This window comes from Leucopleurus acutus (genome assembly GCF_964270905.1).
Source record: "Leucopleurus acutus genome assembly, chromosome: 14".
Taxonomy (NCBI): domain Eukaryota; kingdom Metazoa; phylum Chordata; class Mammalia; order Artiodactyla; family Delphinidae; genus Leucopleurus; species Leucopleurus acutus.
The window spans coordinates 78,613,059-78,634,319 of record NC_139156.1 but is presented as its reverse complement, the minus strand read 5'-3'; the positions used below and the strand labels follow the sequence as shown (position 1 = coordinate 78,634,319).

Sequence of the window (21,261 nt, the reverse complement as noted above, 5' to 3'; positions counted from 1 at the left end):
AAAAACTGTCATAACTCAAAGAATCTACAACATCTTCTTCAAGGGGAGAGTCTGCCTGAAAAAGGGGAGCTAGTACCTTCATGAAAAGTTTCATCAGAACCCGAAAATGGACGGTGTCAGCACCACTGAGAACCAGCTCGAAGAGCCCAATGAGCAAGCACAAGTAGTCTCTGCTGTCTTCTTTCAGCTGCTCAGGGTTCCACCAGGTATCGTCTACGGGGACGTTAAGAGAAGGAGAAACGGTGCATAAACTTATGCAAATACACCGCTGAGAACGTCTCATTCAAGTTGTGGAATCAATAACTCAGTTTTCCACAGTATCACATTCAAAGGGTTCACAGCTTGTCCTACCTTTAGGAAAAGATTTAGGAGCCTTTAGTGCATGAATAAAATTTTTCAGTGAAAACACGAGTAAAACTGAGTCCTCCACAGCAATCCTCCGGGCAGTCTTGAGCTGTTCTACATAATGTGCCCACAGCTCCAGTGGTATCCCTCTGTCCATCATCAGCTCAAAATTCCATTCTGAGGGGATCTCCTGAAATGTTAAAGGAAGCAAAAATAGCACAAGTTTAAAGGGGTTCTGAACATGGGTTATACAGATGGACTGCAATGGCTATATGACTGGGTAATTTGCAAAATCTTGTCTATATGTGTATTTGGGTGGGGAGAGGAATAATAGTTTTAATCAGATTTTTAAAGAGATCTAACCATCACTATTCACAAGACACAAATAAGTTCATCATGGCTTCATTTTTCTATGTTTTCTTAAAACATCATCCCTAAAAACAAATGTTATTCATGTAATTTATCCTTGTCAAATAAAGGGTAGGCACGTTTCTAAACAGAAAAATAAGGTACTGGATTTCCAAGAGATCCTTAAGGGGACTTTTCTCATTTCATACTTTTCCTGCTTATCTGAAGAAGGTACATGGTCAAATCCCCAAACTTGCAGATGATTCTAAACAAGAAGCAAAACGTTAAGGTGTTTAGATGTTACACTACAAGCGCCAAAAGGAAGCATGAGAAATGGTGCAGGAAAACAACGAACGAGACTCCATGTAGGTGAGCACAGAATAACAACTTGGTAGTAAAATAACCCAAAGCCAGACTTTTAAGATAGTATCTCTAGTGAGGGATTTCATTGGCTCAAAGTGCTGCTACTGCCGAAAAGATGCTCGGGTCTCTCAGAAAGGGCATCAAATATAAAACCACCTGTTATCTACGTGTGTATAAAACACTCGATTTGTCCACACTTTACCACTGAGAACAAATACAGTCCCGGTCACCACACTTTCAAAAAACAAAGAAAGAAGTTAAGAAGGGCTCATCTGGGTATGTGGGTGTGTACGTATGTACTTATTTGCCACGCTACGTGGCTTGCAGGATCTTAGTTCCCCGACCAGAGATCAATCCTGGGCCCTGGCAGTAAAAGAGTGCCGAGTCCTAACCCCTGGACTGCCAGGGAATTCCCTGGGTTATTTTTTAAAATATGAAGATTCAGTCTCTTAAAGTTTACATAAATTTAGCTATAATGGCTATGACCAGAACTTATAAAATCCTGAGAGTATAAGCGAACATCAAAAAGATGGGATTTGTTGAGCATCTCCTACAACAAGGAACCCTCTGAAGTCTGGGAAACAAATAAAAACAAGACACTATTAAATACAAGACACTATTCCATGGCAGGTATTAAAAGAAATAATCTATAACCCCAAGGTGTGGTGTTTCGTAAAAATATCAACAACTGAAACATGTTCCTTACTAAGACTGTCAAAGATAATAGTATGCTGGCAAAATCCAAATTAAAATAATACAAAAGATCTATTCTAGTAAACAACAGAATGAAACAAACTTTATTCAAGCACTAATATATCTAGTGAATTCCTCACCACTAGACGTAGTTAAGTATAGCTTGGATACTTACCCAATAAACATGATACAGGGGAGAGTCAACTATCAGACACAAACACCACAAACGTGAAATTCCATGATTCAATTAAATTTCTTGCAAAAGGAAGACAGCACCTAATCCACTATCTACTGCTACCCAAGGCTGACTCACATTTCACCCCTAGAATCCAAAGACTCAGCATCTCAGCCCCCGATTTTCAGTTCTGCTGCGATTAACAGGCCAGGCAGTCACTTTTCTAACATTCAACTTTCCAGAGAGTTTGCACTCCTTACCACTGTAGTAATGACACTTTCGAGCTTCTTTATTTTTTTCTGCAACAAACTGAAGACTCTTGTCGCAAATGGAAAATGAGTTTCTTTTAAAGACGAACAGCAGGAGACAAGTACAGCCATGATCACGTGAAAAGTCACTTTCTGCTTCAGGCTAAAGGACTCCTTTTCTCCAACACTTATTAAATCCTCCACCTTGAAAAATAGACAGACTCCATGAATGGTAGCTCTTGGTTTGCATAAAAACAATTTTTTCTACCTCTGCGTATCTAGGTATCATGTATTTCATATTTAGAGTGAGATGATAAATATAAAACCTTAAAAAAGTAGTAAGCATTGATTTCTGAGTAACCATAAAAATAAATAATTTCAGAAATTATAACGAACACAACTGCACTTGCCAACTGGATGTTTTTATGCCTTTAAAAGATTTACTAAGGCAAAAGAAAATTTCTCCTCTTTTAGATATTTTGCTATTTTAACAAAAAATATGACTTCAATATTTTAAATGAGAGGAAAAAAGCTTAAAAAGTAGATATTATATTCCTACTGGTCCAATATACAACCAGGATGAAATAAATTACATAAAATGTTAAGGATTTCAAACAATCTGCAACATATACTAAACACTATGTTTTTAAAACAAAATAAAGTACTCAAGAATGGAAAAGTTATTTTAAAATGACTAGAAGAATCTAGTAAAGCAAACACTGAGGATCCAATAATATTATGAGAAGGAAACCCAGGGGGTTGACTTCGACAACATACCTACCATCTTTAACATTGAAGAGGGATCCCCTGAATTTATATTGTCAGCCAGCAACTCAATCATCTTCTGACTTGCTACACCAATTAGTTCTCCTGACTTTGTGCTTTTAATCACATTTTCAAGAGCTGTTTAAAAAAAAAAAAGGAATTGAACACCAGAGGGCCCTTATGTTACTAACACTCACCTAAATATCATGTCAAGTAATGAATTTAGGCAAAAGTTTTACAAGTTTCCTACGAAGGTTTGCTTTTTATTTTTCTTTTCATAAAATTACGAATTCTTCAGTGGGTCAGTGTCCTTTTCACTGTATATTTTCCATATTAGCAAAAATTTTAAAATATCTTGCTGGCATGTAACACAATGAACAATTTCAAATAACAATCACTGCCAATTTTTAATTATGGTTATCTTTTTTTAAAGTGTCACCTGTTCACTTTTTCTAAAAAGCAACTGAATTTCTTACCTTCTTTCCAGCCTCTTAATAAAGGATGCAGAGAGCAAATTCCTGATTTTGATAAATATATAGCCATTTTCATCTCAGCAGATTCCATATCATCATTGTTGACGACCATAAATGGCAGCAGGTGCACCACCACCTGATTCGACAACTGATCATTTTCACTCAGTATCTCTGCTTTAATTAGTATGTCTGCTGCTATCTCAAGCACATTGTACCTAAAAGATACATAAACACATTTGGTTGAGACATACTAGAGACTTCAGTTCAGCAAAAAATCGTTACATTTTTCCAGCTCAACTGACACTATCCTAGTCTCTTTACCAAACACATTATTGAGAAACATCAAGATAACACTTAAAATCCATGCTAACAAAGGAGTTATTTGGGACATTAATTTTAAACCAACTCTGTCAAATCTTCCTTTTTGAGAAATCATTAGGTTAACTATAACATAAAACGTATCACACTATACATCTCAACTCCACTAGAAAGCAGAGATTCACTCATCAGTTCAAAAAATATTATCTGAACACATACTATATGCTAAGAACTAAATAGGACACAAAAACCTGTAAGACATGCTCTCATCCTCTAAGGAGCTTAGTCACTTTTTCATGCAAAAAGCTTAGGTGCCAAAAATGAAATAACAAAAGCTCATCAAAACATTACAGAAGGTATCATGTGATTCTGAGCTTATTTTTTACTTAATATATTTGTAACCGTTTTAATTATAAAGTATAATATATTATCCTTGTAAAACAGAAATACATTATATGAAGTAAAAAATTAAAGCTCCTTCCCATCCTACTTCCAAGATCTCAGTATTATATCATACATTATACACTTCTTTTTCCATCTTATTAAGAAAAATTTCAAACATAGAGAATATTACAACAAATCCATACAAACCCAAATAAAAGTGAACTTAATATAAGAATTTCAGGCACTTCCCTAGTGGCGCAGTGGTTAAGAATCCACCTGCCAATGCAGGGGACACGGGTTCAATCCCTGGTCCGGGAAGATCCCACGTGTTGCGAAGCAACTAAGCCCATGCGCCACAGCTACTGAGCCTGCGCTCTAGAGCCCGCGAGCCACAACGAGTGAGTCCGTGCGCCCAGAGCCCGTGCTCCGCAACAAAACAAGCCACCGCAATGAGAAGCCCACTCGCTAAAACTAGAGAAAGCCTGCGCCCATCAACGAAGACCCAACGCAGGCAAATATAAATAAATAAATAAATATATTAAAAAGAAAAGAATTTCATTAATTTATTTGTATGAGGAGATACAAATACATACCATCCCTTATTTTTTGAAAGTTCTGCTCTTTGAAAGAGATTCAGGAGATTTGAAACTGTCACTTCTGAACTAAACCGTTGTTTGAAAATCTAGAGAGAAAAAAACACCCATAAGTAAATTTTTGCTTGCTTCAAATATGGTGCTTGCTAAACGAACTTAAAAAAATTATGAATTATAAAGAATTTATCTCCCAAGAATTCCAGTATAATTTAAAAGTTCTATGAGAGCAGTTTCGCAAAAGTGCCATTCAGGATCCAATTTCCCAGGATCCCTACGTGTTTACTACTGGTAAAAACTCACAAAGCTCTTTTCCTTTTTAAAAGAACTTCCAAATATATAAAGTTGTATGACCTAATTACTCCCATGTGCTTTCCCCAGCCAGGCTTAAGTCTGTGCTCTCAACAGAACAAATTTCCAGTGAAAGAATAATTTCCAAATACGCTGCTGCCTAGAGCAGAGATTCATGTGAGAAGGGTAAGTAAAAATTTACAAACAAAACATGCACATCAATGAACAACAAATTCACTCACCTCAAATGCACTTATAGCTGACAAGACAACATCTATGCTATCATCACCTAATCGGGTTAAAATAGCTTCTTTAATGAAAGACTCATCGATACTCTCCTGAGCAATAGAAAAAAATATTAATTTAGTTGTTGCTAAAACCTCTGAAGACTTTACTTTAGAAAGTATGGTTTTGTGAAAAGCACTCCAAAATTCCAGTTAAGGAACACAGGTTCTGCTGGCCCAGATGCGAATTCAAAACTAAGCACACTTGCGTTGAACTAGGCAAACTGTAGAAGTCCTTTTTAGATGAATAATTGTTTGGTACAAACTCTTTCCAGTTTCCATTGAAAATATAATAAGATGTGCAATTAAAATACAATTTTGCATTAAAGAGTTCATCTTGTTAAAATGAGAACCTAGATTTTGGGAGAGCACAAACTAAAGAACCAGAATGTCTAAGTTTAAATCCCAGTTCCACCACTTACTAGCTGTGCGACCTTGAGCAAGTTACATAACCTTCCTAGGTCTCATTATTCTCATCTATAAAATAGGGCTAATAATAATACCTACCTCAAAGGGTTGTTACAGGATCAAATAATACATATCAATACTTAAAACAGTACTTTAGACATAGTAAGCAGTGTTAAAAGTTAGCTTTTAATTTTCAAGGTTTTTACAAGGATGATGACAAGTGCTGATGACAGTGCAGTCTGCCCCCAAAAGTTCATATTTTTCTTTTAAGTAACAAAAGAAAATAAAGGATAAAATCATTCACAATAACAGAAAAATAAGACTGCTAACCAAACTGAATATATCTCTACCTGTAGGTGGTGAAAAGAAAAAAAACAAGTAAATAATCCCACAGAAAATAATTTATGTCGGAACATTGGGAGACAAAAAGTAAAATCCCTAAAATTCATAAAACTGAAGTCAAAGTTTAATGCCAAATGCCAAAATTTTCTCAAAAGCTAACAAGTAGCCAAATAGCTCAATCTGGAATTCGAGAACAGAACAGAACCTATGTCCAGACATTAACAGTGAAGGGAAAAGGAAATCAAAGCATGCAAAGACAGACATTAACTGCAATTACAATACTAAAGCCTGTAAGTTGAATGTATACACTGCCCTTCACTGAAAAAACTAACAAATCCAGAGGAGCACAGGGTAGGACGGGATTAAGAGTAAAAGCAGGAAGGATAAGAATGGCTTCAAGAGTATTAAGAGATTCCAGGAATCTTGCTTTTTATTCTAGGTGCTGAAATCTTCCTATTACAACAAAGAACAGTATTCACTGAGTTTAATTATCCAACAAATCAATGAGACAAACCTACCAGCAATTTATGAAAGAAACATAATTTGTACCAGATCAGAAATGAATCAAGCCAAGCAATATTTTTCAAATTTGAATATGTCTACCATTTTAAAAATTATGTATAACTCTTTAAAAATATAAGAGAACAAAAATATTTTTAAAATATTTTTTTAATTACCAATTGAAAAGTAAAAAAACTAAAGAAAAAACAGTAAAATTTAAAATTAAATAAACTTAACATGGTAATTATGATTAGCTGAAATTAAATTCTACTTGTAATATGATCTGGTTTTAATGGCCATGACACAATTTTAGAGTTCAGTGTGTTTATACTACTATGTGCTATGGAGAAACTAAACTCTGGTAGCATTTTTATCTAGTCTAGAAATTTTCCAAATATGCAAACGGTAGTACATGAGATGATTTTAGATATTAACAGATGAACATTCTTATTTCAAACTGTATTACCTACAGTAAAATGTACATACAATTAGCACTTCAAACGCATGATTTAAAAGCTATGAAAAAGATGAAGAGGATAAAGAAGTATAAACTACTAGGTATAAATTAAGTTACAAGGATATAATGCATAGCACAGGGAATATAGTCAAAATTTTGTATTTACTTTGTATGAAGTATATAATCTATAAAAATATTGAATTACTATGTTGTACACTTGAAATATAATATTGTAAATCAACCATAACTCAATTTAAAAAAAAGAAAGCTATGTGAAAAAATGAGTCCATTTAAAAGAAACTAAAAAAAAATTTAAAAAAAAATAGTAACATCAGTGGTCAGCTAATACAGCAAAATATTTGCTTGAATGACTAAAGTTTGGAAAATACTGCTCTATTTGAATCACTGCAAAGTCTTTGTAAAATATCATTTTGTTCTAAAGGCTTTATTTACAAATTAAGTCAGCTTCTGTACTTACTATTAGGAGCCACCAAAATTTTAAAGCCAAATGTAACTGGCAGGTACCGAAATCATGAACAGGGCTCCAAAAGCTATCATTCTGATGTCCCCAAACACGCTCATGTTAAACTTAAGACTATCAAATTCAAATTTCAAAACTAAAAAATTCTCAGATAATTTATGACCCTCTGTAAATTAATCTATAAATCCCAGGTTGAAAAACTCTCAACTAAAGCTAACCTAATCATCTGCAACATGGAAACATATACAGGTTAAAATGGTGGCTTCTGGCATGTATGGTCCTAAATCTTTGTCCAGTGAATGCCCATATTCTTTATTAGGCTTATCTCTATAATTAAACAGTATTGATTCTAGGTGGTAACTTCAATTTCTTATTCTAGAATTACACTGCTCATCATAAGGGTAAAAACATCACAAATGAAGGCTATCTGACACAAACCTTTGATGTTGTCATGACATTTTTCAGATGATTAACGGCCAGAAGTCTCACAGGAGCAAGTGGATGATTCAGACTGAGCATCAAGGAGGTATCAGAATCTGCTAAAAACTACAGGATTCAGCACAATTACCACATGATCTCGCCATTCAATCTGAGCAGCACATGATCAAGAAGAACCAGAGAAAACCACCCCGAGCTGCCCAACTTATTCAGTAACAACCATCTAATTTCAGAAACCAAAAAGTACACCAAACTGAAAGTAAAAAGTAAAGCAAAAATCTTTGTCTCCAGAACATAGTATGAGTAACAGCAGATAAAAATTTGTTTTGTGAATGTTGTGATTTCATGTATACTTGTGTCTACATGTAGGTTTAAATTAGTGAAGTAATTCTATGAAGTAATTTTGTATTCTTTATGTATATCTGATTCCAAGGTGAAAAGCACCTAAGATAAATCACTGTATTAGCGCCTAAATGAAAATATAAATCAAAAAAATTGATCACTGAAGAGAATGCAATTCATCTAAATGATGTAACAGTGACACTCAAATTAGTGACAACTTTATTTATGTATTGATAATTAGACTACAAAGGAAGTCTATCAACATATGGTTTTGGAAATGAAATACCATGAAAGACGAAAGTCTAATTATGGAAGAGAAAAACCCAAACAATCATATTTCTCTTCCTAACATTTATTTTCAAGGCTAATTATAAGAACTACTTAAATGTCTAACTTCTAGTATAAAGACTTAGGGCGAATCACCAGAAAATTTCTGAAGTTCTAGCATAATCATGAAACAAAATCCACTTCCCTTTTCCTAATCAATGACTTAAAAAGCCACACGTGGCTGGTGGGTTCTGCACTGGGAAGATAAGGGTACAGGAAAAGGATAAGGAACACTAGAGACCTACGTTAGGCCATCTTTTGGTGATTGCTGATGGGCATCATATACAACATTTCCAAATGCTTTTCCAGAAATAAGTACCAGGTTTACAGTTATCTAAAAGTCACTGTACCCTTCTCCAATTATTTAATTCCTGCCTCAGAGTCTTACTTCAGCTAACTAGGCAAACTGTATAAAATCTTCTCTCTCTATGCAACTTCCCAAACAGAAGTGAAGTAGCAAATTTCCTTCCAGAGCTTTTCAACTAACCACACAAATACCCATAAGTGTCATAATTCCCCTGAAAAAAGTTACCTGGTACTTTCCACCACTTGCAGAAAGAGAGATAAATTGGTGAAAAAGCTCCTGTTTTTTTAGGTCTGTAATTTCCTTTAGGCGTTCCTCTAATACGGCATCTAATGTTTTGGGATATCTGGGATGAAATTAAAGAGTTAGTTCATTATTCGTAACAAAGTTATTAACCACACACACCATATATGTATAAAAAATATATATAATTTTTTAAATTACTGAGATTGAGACTTAAATTTTTGACAAATGGAACATATAAAACTAAATGATATTGATCAAGTTTGTTACTATGACTCTTTCAACAACAGAAATTCTATATAAAAAAAATTATACTCTCCATAGTCCCCACACAACCCCTATTTTCCCTTATATTTCAAATATATTTAAATCCTATAATTGTCCCTTCCTGAAAAGCAGAACAGTATCTTTACAATTCATTCACCATATTAAGTTGTGACTTGTGAATCATCTCTTTATAAAACAAGAGGTACACATTAAGAAGGGCACAAACACACACACAACTCACCTGCTTTCTACAAGTCTGATAAGTGGAAGAAACTGCTCATTAAGCAAAGATACTTTATTAGAATCGATTTCTTCCTGTGAGCTATATGAAATATACTCCTCAAAAAGAAGGCTGCAGAACAAAACAAATAACGCAGACATGACAGTTACTATTTATTGAATACCTACTACGTTCTAGGTACTTTAGAAATATTCTCTGTCAGACATCTACAAGATAGAAATTAGACTCATTTTACAGATACAAAAACGCAGACTAAGAAGTCTTATAATTTGCCTGAGGTCAAACAAGAACAGCAACAAGAGGCAATACTCAGTGAGCCCTACTGAGCCATAAAAAGTAGAGGTTTTCCACCCCTGTCTGAGTCCAGAGCCAAGCTCTCAACAGTACTTTGCATATTTAACCTCATTGAATTCACAAGCCAACTACGGGAGCAAGAGACACAAATGACACGCCCACCAGGTACCACCAGGTACCTGCCCAACGATACACAACGGCAAACCGAGATCCACGCAGCCTGACTGTCAGAACTTACTATTCTACTAGCCGGAGGCGATAAGATTTAAACCTACATCTGACCACCATGACTACATTCTTTTCAATGCATCGAGTTGCCCTTCAAATGAGAAAAGAAAACAGGAGGCTGAACTATCTTTACTTCATGCCAACCCTCAATATTAAGTTTCAGGCATTTTGGTCCACTTAGTACTAGGAAATTTTAAACAACCACAAATTACATGTAGTATAACCCAAATTTAGTTTCACTATTAACTTTCCATGACCACATATAAGCACTAAAGACAAACAAGAGAAATCACATTTTCTGTTGCCACAATTATTGGACTAAGTACTTTTAATTAGATGAAATGGCATGGACAAAGCAAGAAATACATTATAAAGGGATACTGGAAAACTGTTAGCCAACCCTCAAAAGTATACTAAGCCACAAAAATACAAATCAAAAGCATGTCAAAAGTAACAGCTTACCTAGCCAACAAATGGTCTAAGTTGTTCTTCAGGTATATATTTGTAAGTATGGCTTCTAAGAGTCTCCTATAGATTTGACCATCCATCTCTTCAGTTTCTTCCCCTAAGCATATACAACAAATTAAAACTGATTGGGGAAAACTTTTCCCACATGTGTATGCTATTAAGTTTTTTTACAGCAGAAAATCTTTCTACAGGAATAACTTTAAAACATATATATAACGACATCCAGCTTTTTACCTATTTTCAAAAGTGTACTTCACCTGTTTAGTCATTTGTATCTTTTCAAACCACTTTTGTATACATTACCCTCATTTATCCTTTACCTGAAATTCTCTACATTTTTTAAAAACAAGTACTATCCATCGTAAAGCAATTATACTCCAATAAAGATGTAAAAATAAATAAATAAAAATATAAAAAACAAAAAAAACAAGTACTATCTTGCCTCTCTCGTGAATGAAACAGAAGTCCAAAGAATATAGTCTTTCCCCAGGCCACACTACAAGCGGTGAAGTTGGGATCTGAATCTACATCTCAATAAACTATCCTGAATACAGGCTAAACTTCATCTCAAAGCCTCCTTACCGAACCAAGAGCTGTCATCTTCCACTCCACATTTATGAATGAACGTGAGCCCTGGCTTCATTACTCATCACCATCAGAACAGGAAAAGTACACTTTCACTCGTGCTAGTCATGTTTCTGAAACTCACGTTTAAACTGAGATGGAGTTAAGCAAATCTTATTTTCCAATAAATGGATATAACTTTAGAAATGACTTTCTTAGTATGTCTTTCTTAGTCCAGTAGCAACAGGACCAAGTATTTCTTCCTTGTCTTTCTATATTTATTGAAGGGTGAAAAACGTATAATGCAAATAATCACCTTCTAATTAACTTTTGGGCTTTTTTTAAATTTGGATTTTCATGCATGAGATTTTCTTGATCTTATATCTTCAATGACTCAAGGGAGAAAAACTGTTTTGGCAACTGGATATTTATTGTACATGAATCACTAAAGTTCATTAAATACCTAAATGAGAAGGGTAAGTTGTACCGAGTAGTGTTCTGTTTTAAAATAATTCCAGTCTTTTTCATGTAGAGACTGTGTGAGAACACATATTAAAAAAAAAACAAAAAACTGAGCATATTATTCATCTAACAAGGATTTTCTTTAAACCTGCTCCCACCTCAAATGTTTCTCTATTCATAAAAATAGATACATTACACAAAAACAATTAGCAGAAACTCTAAATATCTTAAAGATATTAACAAGGATATGGTTCCTATTTTAAGAGAATCGCATCTGAGAAAGGAAGTTTCTGGACACAACATGTAAAACCACATACCTGTAACATGATTAACAATGGAGACAACCAGATGGGGAAGCATGTAACGCAGAAGAGGACTGATGTCGTATGTTTCAGAAATCCCGTGAAGTAGTGTAACAAGATCAGGAACAGTACATAAGTGAGGAAATGGCCTTTGAAGAAGCAAGACATAAGATGTTGACTGCACAAGTTAGACAATGAATGGCAATTTTTAAAAATAGTGTAAAATTTATCTTATGAAAAAAAACTATTCAGAATAACTCCATGCACTTGTAATTATTATCATTGCCAATTCAATTATACATACTTTTTCCCCAGGCTCTCTGGCTTCTGTCTCTGCAGGAGCACTATCAAGCACCCCAATCCATCCTTGATCAGAGAGGGAATTCTGGTCAGTGTTTTGATGATCTGTGAAGCCAAGGAATTGATGAAGGTATCTTCCATGGTCACTTTCACCGAAATCTGACATATTATCATGTACGTTGCAGCTCTGTAATCTGGTAAAGATGATTTCAATCCCTAAATATATTTTAAAATATAAGGGAAAAACGACAAACTCTGTTATTTTATCCTACTTAAAATGTTACTTTACTTTGACAAATTGGAAACATCATAGATTAGAGATTAATACAACCTAACACACACTGAGAGTCAACGCTCCTCGGAAGTGAAAAATCAAGATGTTGGCCCCTTTTCCTGAGGGGACATGGAAATGAGACAAGTCTCTTGAATGACAGAAGGGATCTCAGAAGGTCTCCCAACTCAAACCTCCACAACACATCCTAAGAGGAGCCAAGGAGTCTTCTTTTATATGAAAACATCCACCTGTGTAAGGGAGACTTCAATCAGGAAAAAAACAGTGCCTAATTAAAGACAATAATTCTGGGACACTAGTGGGAAGCAAAGCAGTTCCTCCATCGGGAATCCGGGACGGTGGGACGCAATGAGGTACTTGGGGAGAAGAAACACCGAGAAGCAGAAGTCAATGCAAACGGAATGGTAAGAGAGCCTCTGCCCTGAAGAGATTTTCTAATCCGTTCTCTTTCCGCTGAGGTAACATGACTGCTAAGAAAACAGATCTGGGAGAAGATGGCAGGGCCAAACAGCCAACATTCATCCCTAAGGAGCCCTAAGATCCCACTCTGGTAAGTTTTTAAGAAGTCATATTTTTTACCTATAAATTAAATCTCATTAACCACCTGAAATAAACTGTCAATGTGAAAACATTGATGTCTACGTGAAATTTTCAAAAGCAAGAAAATTCCTTCAGGTACAAAAAAATCTACTTTACACATGAGCAGGGCCAACCTTTTGAACATATGGGAACAGCTTGGCGACTATATTGTCGGATAAGTCCTCGGCGGTCACCAGAGCAGACACGATGGTAGAAGCATAGAAAGTTAAGAGCACCCTCAACTGAGCTGAGCTCCCAGGATACTCAGCAAAAACCTGGAAAAAACCACAAACCACACACAGTTTTAAGAGTGAAAGGCCAATCAGATGAAAGTATAAAAATATTTACAGCTCTCCTCAACTACTTCAGGCTGACACTTTAATTTTACCATATGTAACATTACATAAACACATCTAACAGTTCAATGAAATATGACAAGAATGAACAACCTTCCTGACATTTTTAGACTGTGTCTTTGTTTAAACAGTCACTGTAAATAGAATCTGGCCAGGAAGAGAATAATTTATTTTTGTAGAAAAACAGCTTTGCTGATGAAAGACTGATCACTGTTCATGCTCCAAAACAGCAGATCCTTTAAAAAAAGGGCACTTCTTCAAAGTCCCACCATTATAGAGAAGGTCTTCATTTGTTTTCTGTATGAAGAGGAAGCAACCTGCTAATGGAATTATATGTTCATGAAACAATTTACTACTCACCTTCACAGATTTTGTCACCAGACTACAAATGAAATCCATGAATCCGAGATCTTTGTAGCAGTGGGTAACCACAGTTCCTTTAGCTAAGGGCACTCCAGATTGCTATTATAGACAGAAAGGACCAGCTATTACTTGAGACATTCATCAACTCATCAGTATTTTTAAAGTACCTACCAAAGTAACAGCTTCAAACTGCTGCAGTTCATAAATACGAAATATAGTCTTTCCTTATCGCCGTTGGTAAAGATGAAATTAACACATAAAATTGTGCTAACTTTAGAAATTCAAGAGAAAGCCAAGCAATGAGTGTGGATGTACTCAGTGAAAAACGCTTACTTATCACGTGTTGCATTTTGATATGTATTTATCTAAATCTGGATTCTCTAGATTCTTAGTAACTCTACTGGTTAAATTTGGTTTTTGAGCCAATGTGCTATGGTTCCGTCACTGGTTCACAATAACACTAGTAATAGAAACAGAGAGGAGCACGGTCAACTTATACTGCTCTTCCCACTGCCTAGCACTGTGCATGGCATGTATCAGTGCTCAATAAATTTTGAATAAATCAATGAAAAAATAATTTGAAGTGAACTTTAATAGGTAAGGGGGGTTTGGATACCTGAAACAAGTGTGCCTAGAGAACAGCAGGGTCTGTGTGTAGACTAGGGGAAAAATAATTTTGATGTTATTAGCAGAGTGAACGTCGAGTAGTTGGATTAAGAAGCTTTATTTTAGGTTGGCCTTCTCTTCTTGAACATTCTTTAAGTTCAAGTGCTTTACATTCAAACACTTAAATTTTTCTTCTAATTAAAAATTCCCATTCCCTTTCTTTTTACTAATTCTGACCATGGACCTCCTGTCATCACCCATCAAGTTAACTCATTCCACAGGCCCAGCCTATTAACCTACTTTCATCCCCATTTGCCCTCCTGCTGGCCTGAATCGCCGTGCTCAACATTCAGTAAAACTCTTGCTAACAACATACATCTGCTTTCCTCTACTATAGATGCAAACAAAGTGATAATGGCAAGTCAGTTGTTTTACTACAAAATCATGCTATCTGATCTCAGCCAGAGCTATCCTGTAAGACAACCATCCTATTATTCATCTATAAATTAATTTTCTAGCATCTTCTTCACAACTTTAATAATTTCCAAAGTCCTTCAAGTTATCCTTATCCCTTTAATTTTTGTAAGTATTTTATGCCTTTCTTCACCTCTAACTTGTTTTAAGCTTCTCAGTTCCAAAATTTAAAATGCCAGACAGCACGGTATAGTGGAAAGACAAGCTTTATAATCAGATCTGGATTCAAATCCCAACTCTGCCACTTTAGAGTTACATGAACTTTGGCAAGTAACTTAATTCTCTGAACCTGTCCTCATCTGTAAAAACAGAATTTTGTGAGAATCCAAGATAATACAAATTGCCTATCCTGATATCAGGTACTAAATGAAAGCCAGCTATTATTCATAACAGTTTCAACTGGAAGTTAGGAAATAAAAGTGATGGACGTAATACTTGGTCTACTCTCAGGAGCACCAAAGACTTAATTTTTTCCAAATTATACCTTTAATGAAGGTTTGCAAGGATTACAGATACATGTCATTCAACAATCATACCTTAATTGGCAATAACCAGAACCACTTGTGCTTTGAATTATTGATTTTTAGAAGCTGTATAACCCGCACAAATATTCTTGTCTCGTGGTATGGGAGAACACAGGCAATGAGGCTATCCTGATTATAAAGATGGATGTGGAACCTGGGGAAAAAAGCAAACACTTCTAACTGACACAAAACTTACAAGCGTGTATGTCCTTACATGTCCAAACGGTGTATCAATGAGCTAAACCCACTTAAAGCAACAATACAACTATAAGCAAGGTATAGCTCACCTAAAGCATAGGCATGAAAGTACTCAACAGGGTTTGCCAATTCTCATGCATTTTAAAATATTCACTATCAAAATTGACATCCATTCACTGTCTCTCAACTTTTTTTTAAATCCATTATTACATTAACGTGACTTTGGGATCATTGCAGTCAAACCAACAGAAAACCAAACTGGTCAAGTGGGCAGCAACACTCAGCTTCTCTCCATGCTCCAAAGTTCACCTTCCACAGCTTAGTTTCCTCACTTCACCTAACTATCATAATCCTAAAACCAGAAGACTAATTATAAAGAAAATCATATTATCTTCTCTGAATAAAACAAAAAGATCAAATTACAACCATATTTAATTTGTACATGAACTTTACAAAACTTGGTATTGGTCATGCCACCCTAATAACGTAAAACAGATTTATTAACTCTGTCAGATCCATTACATCCTATCTAGTCTTTAAGATCTGGCTCAAATGCATTCTTTTTCAAGATGCTTTTCTTAACTCTGCCAGCCAGGTGATCCCTCTTACATCTGTCTAAACTCTCCTATCCTTTCACCTGTACCTTTCTTACAGCACCACACCCCTTGCCTTTTATTAGTTCTATAATATGGCTTTAGTACTAGCCAAGACATCACTTTCTCCATGAAGCTTTCCTCAACTACTTCAGGCAGCACCACATGCCCCAAACTTTGTATACACCCTTACTGTGGCATTTCTTTCAAAAGAGTAAGAAGGGGCAGCCTATTCATCCTTGTATTGAACTTACTGTTTGCTAAATAAATAAGTTACCTGAATTAATAAATGCAAAACCAAACGCAAAAAGTACTCCTTACAGTAACGATCTATTTGGGGTAAATTAAATGCTAGACAGAGGGAAATAGTACAGGTTTGATTTTTTTTTTTTTGTCTGATGAATCTAATGATACGATAATGAGAAGACCCAGGTTACACTTATGTTTTCTCAATGATTCACTGGCTTCCCTTACCCCCATGCCTCTAATTAATGAAGTGGAAGCCTTTTTACTTTTAAAACATACATAGGAGAAAAAATTAAAATGTGTCAACTATGATGTAATACCAATGTAATACAAATAAATGAGAAAATAAACTGAATAAACTTACTGAGACAATTTCCAAAGCAAAGATCAGACCTTGGAAACAAAATTTGCATCTCTGCTTACCAGTCATGTGACTCAGCCAACTTAACTCTTCTACACCTGTCTTCTCAACTGTAAAATGGGGATAAGAGAAGCATCTCCCCACAGGAATGTCGTGAGCGCTGAGATAATGCACACAAAGTGCTTACCAGAAGGCCTGGTGTACAAATGTTCAATACATATTAGCTATTATTGCTTTTCTTAAGTTACGGTATTTTAGAGAATACTCTTACCCTGTTCCCAAACCTTTTTTTTTTTTGTTATTTTGGCAAGAGGTTTAATAACACTCTTTGCCCCAAATACGCAGTAACAATTTGTAACGGCAAACTGACACAAGCCCCTCAGAACTAATGAGGCTAGACTACTTACTCAAGATCTTCAGTAGTTCTACTTCTTAGTATCAACAGAAATGAGTTCAACAGTAGAAGGGCATGCTTACCTCACCCAATACAAATTGTGTTAATCTCTTAATACACCTGATTTTTCAACTTTAAACTTTAAATTTAAAAAGATAAATGTTATTAGCCCATAATTATTTCCGTAATTCCATTTGCTACCTGTGGATCAACCACTCCAGACACTTCTGTGCCGGCTTCAGCAGGAAGTAAGGAGATAGGTGGATAAGAAATAATGAAATGTTTTCATCCAGCTGTTTGTTCACTGCCTTGGTCTGAACGCTCCGCTCCAAGGTTTTTGCTAGCTGGCTGAACAACGGTGCTTCAAAACGCTCAAAGGAAGGATCGATACCAAGCAGCTCTTCCAGGCCAGTGCATCCTAGGAAAAGGCCACTTTATTTAACAATTCTTTGTGAGCAAACTCATCTCACCCCTCTTTTACAGTGTTACTTTCGCCTAAAACTCTGAATTCTTTTAGCATATATAATCTGTAATACAGTCCCAAACACAGATTTCTAGTTTCCAACATAGAGAATAAATCTCATCTCACCAACTAGGAGAACAGAAAGTACCTTCTGGCAGGGGGCCTTTTTTCTTTTTTCAATACAATACAATTTCAATACAATAATTAGGCCAGTCCTAGAAAGGCTCCTCCCCAACCCTCCAGCCACAGCCTCCCGCCCCTTTTGACTGTTCCTCCTTTCTACAGCTTAGACGACCCCCCAACCTTGTTTATCACCTGTGACATTCAGATGCCGCTGCCTATATACATTTCACGCATCTAGCGCATGGCTTTTTGTTATTCTCTTTCCCCTTAACAACGTAAATGAGGTTAGCAAGTTAGAAACCGCTGAGGAAGAGGGCGGGTCAGAAAAGAAAACAAGAAAATACACCAACATCCTGGAAACACACGCTTCCCAGAGCTTTCCTAAGTTAAAGGGTAGCTCACCAATGGCAAAGGCGGTGTCCCTGTCGATGGTGGCCGCTTCCTTGGGGTCAAACAACAAAGAGGCAACTTCATCTCTAGATAAGAGGCTGGGATCACTTTGAGGGAGGGCGAGTCGTTGGAGCTGCTGAGCTAAGGACGTCATCTTTCAGGCCAGCGGATTTCTAAACACACAGGCTAAGAAACATAACCCCGTGAGACGCCTCTACAAAATTAACAAGGTGGCTTAACAGTAAGCAGCAAATGTCTCACGTACAAGCAAATTTCCTCCGTACTCAACGCGGTCGCGGGCACATCACCTGCTGCCCAGGGACTCGCGGACGCCGGAGGTGCAAACACTAAAGCAACAGCGTTAACAGCTAATTACAGCCCCGGGGGCCGCGCCGAACGTTTCTCAGCCCCGACTCCGCGGAGACTCGAAAACCCGCGGGCACCTTACGCTCCCCTGTACACCACTCCGACCCACAGCTCCTGCTCACCCGGAGCTCGACTTGGGGCAGGACTCAGAGGCCAACGAATCTTCTCAGCAGCTTCCACGTGGTACCAATAAGTCCAGCTCTCGCCCGGAAATGTGGACCACTCCTCGGGCGAACTTCCGGTTTCAGGCACTACGGCAAGTGAAGAGGTACAAGCTTGCCGGAATGAAAAAAGGCGACTCCGCCCCCAGGGAGTGAAGCCCCGCCCCTCCGCCGCGCGGGACTTCAGGCTCAGGATCTGCGGTCCGCCAGCTGGGAGCTAGTGGTCCGTTTTTGGCTTGTGGCTGGAAGTTTCAGTTTCTGGGCGGGTCTTTTGTGTGCTTTAAGGTTCTGTAGCCGGAATCACTCATTCAGCATATACGTATCCAGCTTTTACTAGGTACCGGCAGCATCGCGCAGTGATGTCACAGCCCGGGTTCGTATACCCACGCTAACGCCTTTGGGCGGTGTGAGCTACACCGAATTCTCATCTCTCTGTTTCTTACCTCCTCTATAAAACGAAAAGAAGCTACGAATTTCAGGCGATGAGCTACTGATCGCGGTGCGAGCCGCTCCGCACATTCTGGACACACCCGTCTAGGGGCTTGGGGGCCATCCCTTCCTCCACTTTGCATTCTTGGAGGCCACGCATTGTTTTTTGTTTGTTGGTTGGTTGGTTTAAACTAAGCCTGGTGAGAAGTAATTTACAAATGAAATCACACACTTCAGTTTAGCAATTCGATGAGTTTTAACAAAAGAATAAGCAGGTAACACTATCTCCCCATTCAAGACATAGAAAGTTTCCATCGCCCCTAAAAAGTTCCCTCTTGCCCCTTTGCTGTGATGCCCACCCCACTGCCGGCCTCAGATAACCATTGGTCTTCTTGGTGTCACTATAGATTGGTGTTGCTGACGAGCGTCCCATATGGATATACAACAATCTGTTCCCACAGCAGCAGTATGTGCCCAAATGGAGTGAACTGGCCTCTCCAAGAAGCTGCACAGGACACAGGAGTGAAATTGGATATCCTACCTATCTTTTGTGGATGCATTCGTTTCTCTTAGGATGTGGAGCTCTTCGATGCCAGGGTGTCAGTATTCCTCCCTGGAGACTGTTGAAAACAGTTACAGTTTGGGGGGCTCACTTCTATACTCCGTGCCGATCTCTCCCTTTTGTGAACACAATCTTCTGTTGTGCTTTGCTTTAACAGCATTTAAAACAACCAAAAAAATCTTTTCAGTTATTTCTACAGAGTTAATAATCTCCTTTTGCATGGGGTGTTGATTGCCTTGTAGTGTGGTTTTTCAAGTTCTGGTGGTATCTCTTTCATCCTTAACAACAGATCTCTCAAAGGAATTTTTTTTTTTCTTTACAAAAGCAGTCAGTTTGGGGAGAAGTGAAAGTAGTGAGAAATGAAAATCAGGCCTATTTTTATCCACAAAGACATATTTGGTTTTGCCTAAAAAAAAAAATCCTATTTTTAAAAGCTTCATCAAAGTGAAAATAAATGGAAAGTTACCGCAAGTATTTGGTTCAACCATTTTTATGTCAGTTCCAATGGTGTATGGTACCGTGTGAATTTTACTTTAGAAGCAAACTAGCAGGGCTTCCCTGGTGGCACAGTGGTTAAGAATCCGCCTGCCAATGCAGGGGACACGGGCCCGAGCCCTGGTCAGGGAAGATCCCGTGTGCCATTGAGCAACTGAGCCCGTGCGTCACAACTACTGAGCCTGCACTCTAGAGCCCGCGAGCCACAACTTCTGAGCCTACGTTCCACAACTACTGAAGCCCGCATGCCTAGAGCCCGTGCTCTGCAACAAGAGAAGCCACCGCAATGAGAAGCCCACGCACCGCAACAAACAGTAGCCCCGCTCGCCGCAACTAGACAAAGCCCACGCACAGCAACGAAGACCCAACACAGCCAAAAATAAATATATTTTTTTAAAAAGAAGTAAACTAGCAAAGTAAAAAGAACAAGTCAGAGATCCATAAACGTAATATTCATTTCAAAAAGCTTTGATTTAAAAAAATATGCCGTGATCTTGAGTTGCATCTTTTTCTCCAGAATTTCTCTAGAATTCTCATCTAATTTCTCCAGAATTTAAAAAGAATTCTTTTGATATATTCCTAATTGTTTTCTGATTATTACCACCTCAGTTTTTGTGATTATAAGCCTGTCTCCTGGTTTGATTATTCAGCCGAGGACCAGAGCAAGTGTCCTTTCTCAGTTGTTATTTGAATTTAAAATATTGGTTAGAGATCATCTGTAGCTCTGCAATTCCTCCTATCTTATAATCCTTTTAATGCCTTGTGCCATTTTACATTCATTAAATCCAAAATTTTAGCCGTAGTGATACATATTTCTTTTTTTTTCTTTTTTGCGGTACGCGGGCCTCTTGTGGCTTCTCCCGTTGCAGAGCACAGGCTCCGGACGCACAGGGTCAGCGGCCATGGCTCACGGGCCCAGCCGTTCCGCGGCATGTGGGATCTTCGCGGACCAGGGCACGAACCCGCGTCCCCTGCATCGGCAGGCGAACTCTCAACCACTGCGCCACCAGGGAAGCCCGTGATACACATTTCTTGATGCA

The 21,261-nt window shown here is 37.4% G+C and overlaps 1 protein-coding gene across 2 annotated transcripts in view; it reads right to left on the bottom strand.

Annotated features, from left to right (window-relative positions):
- HEATR1 (HEAT repeat containing 1) overlaps positions 1–18,805 on the bottom strand; it is a gene marked incomplete at its 3' end in the record, with an annotated part of 47,346 nt that extends 28,541 nt beyond the window's left edge. Inside the window, exons 1-19 of one of the 2 annotated variants that reach the window (XM_082854594.1) lie at positions 18,697–18,805; positions 18,221–18,394; positions 17,434–17,650; positions 15,453–15,594; positions 13,834–13,935; positions 13,252–13,392; positions 12,251–12,462; positions 11,962–12,095; positions 10,613–10,715; positions 9,629–9,739; positions 9,106–9,223; positions 7,905–8,012; positions 5,236–5,331; positions 4,706–4,794; positions 3,414–3,625; positions 2,954–3,075; positions 2,185–2,376; positions 352–535; positions 77–213 (exon numbers count right to left, since the gene is read on the bottom strand). In XM_082854594.1, coding sequence (XP_082710720.1) covers positions 77–213; positions 352–535; positions 2,185–2,376; positions 2,954–3,075; positions 3,414–3,625; positions 4,706–4,794; positions 5,236–5,331; positions 7,905–8,012; positions 9,106–9,223; positions 9,629–9,739; positions 10,613–10,715; positions 11,962–12,095; positions 12,251–12,462; positions 13,252–13,392; positions 13,834–13,935; positions 15,453–15,594; positions 17,434–17,650; positions 18,221–18,362 — 2,562 coding nt within the window. In that variant the 5' untranslated portion in view covers positions 18,363–18,394; positions 18,697–18,805. Of the gene's footprint in view, positions 1–76; positions 214–351; positions 536–2,184; positions 2,377–2,953; positions 3,076–3,413; positions 3,626–4,705; positions 4,795–5,235; positions 5,332–7,904; positions 8,013–9,105; positions 9,224–9,628; positions 9,740–10,612; positions 10,716–11,961; positions 12,096–12,250; positions 12,463–13,251; positions 13,393–13,833; positions 13,936–15,452; positions 15,595–17,433; positions 17,651–18,220; positions 18,395–18,473 lie in introns of both variants that reach the window. The other variant, XM_082854595.1, reaches the window with a different exon arrangement.
- Positions 18,806–21,261: the final 2,456 nt, after the last annotated feature.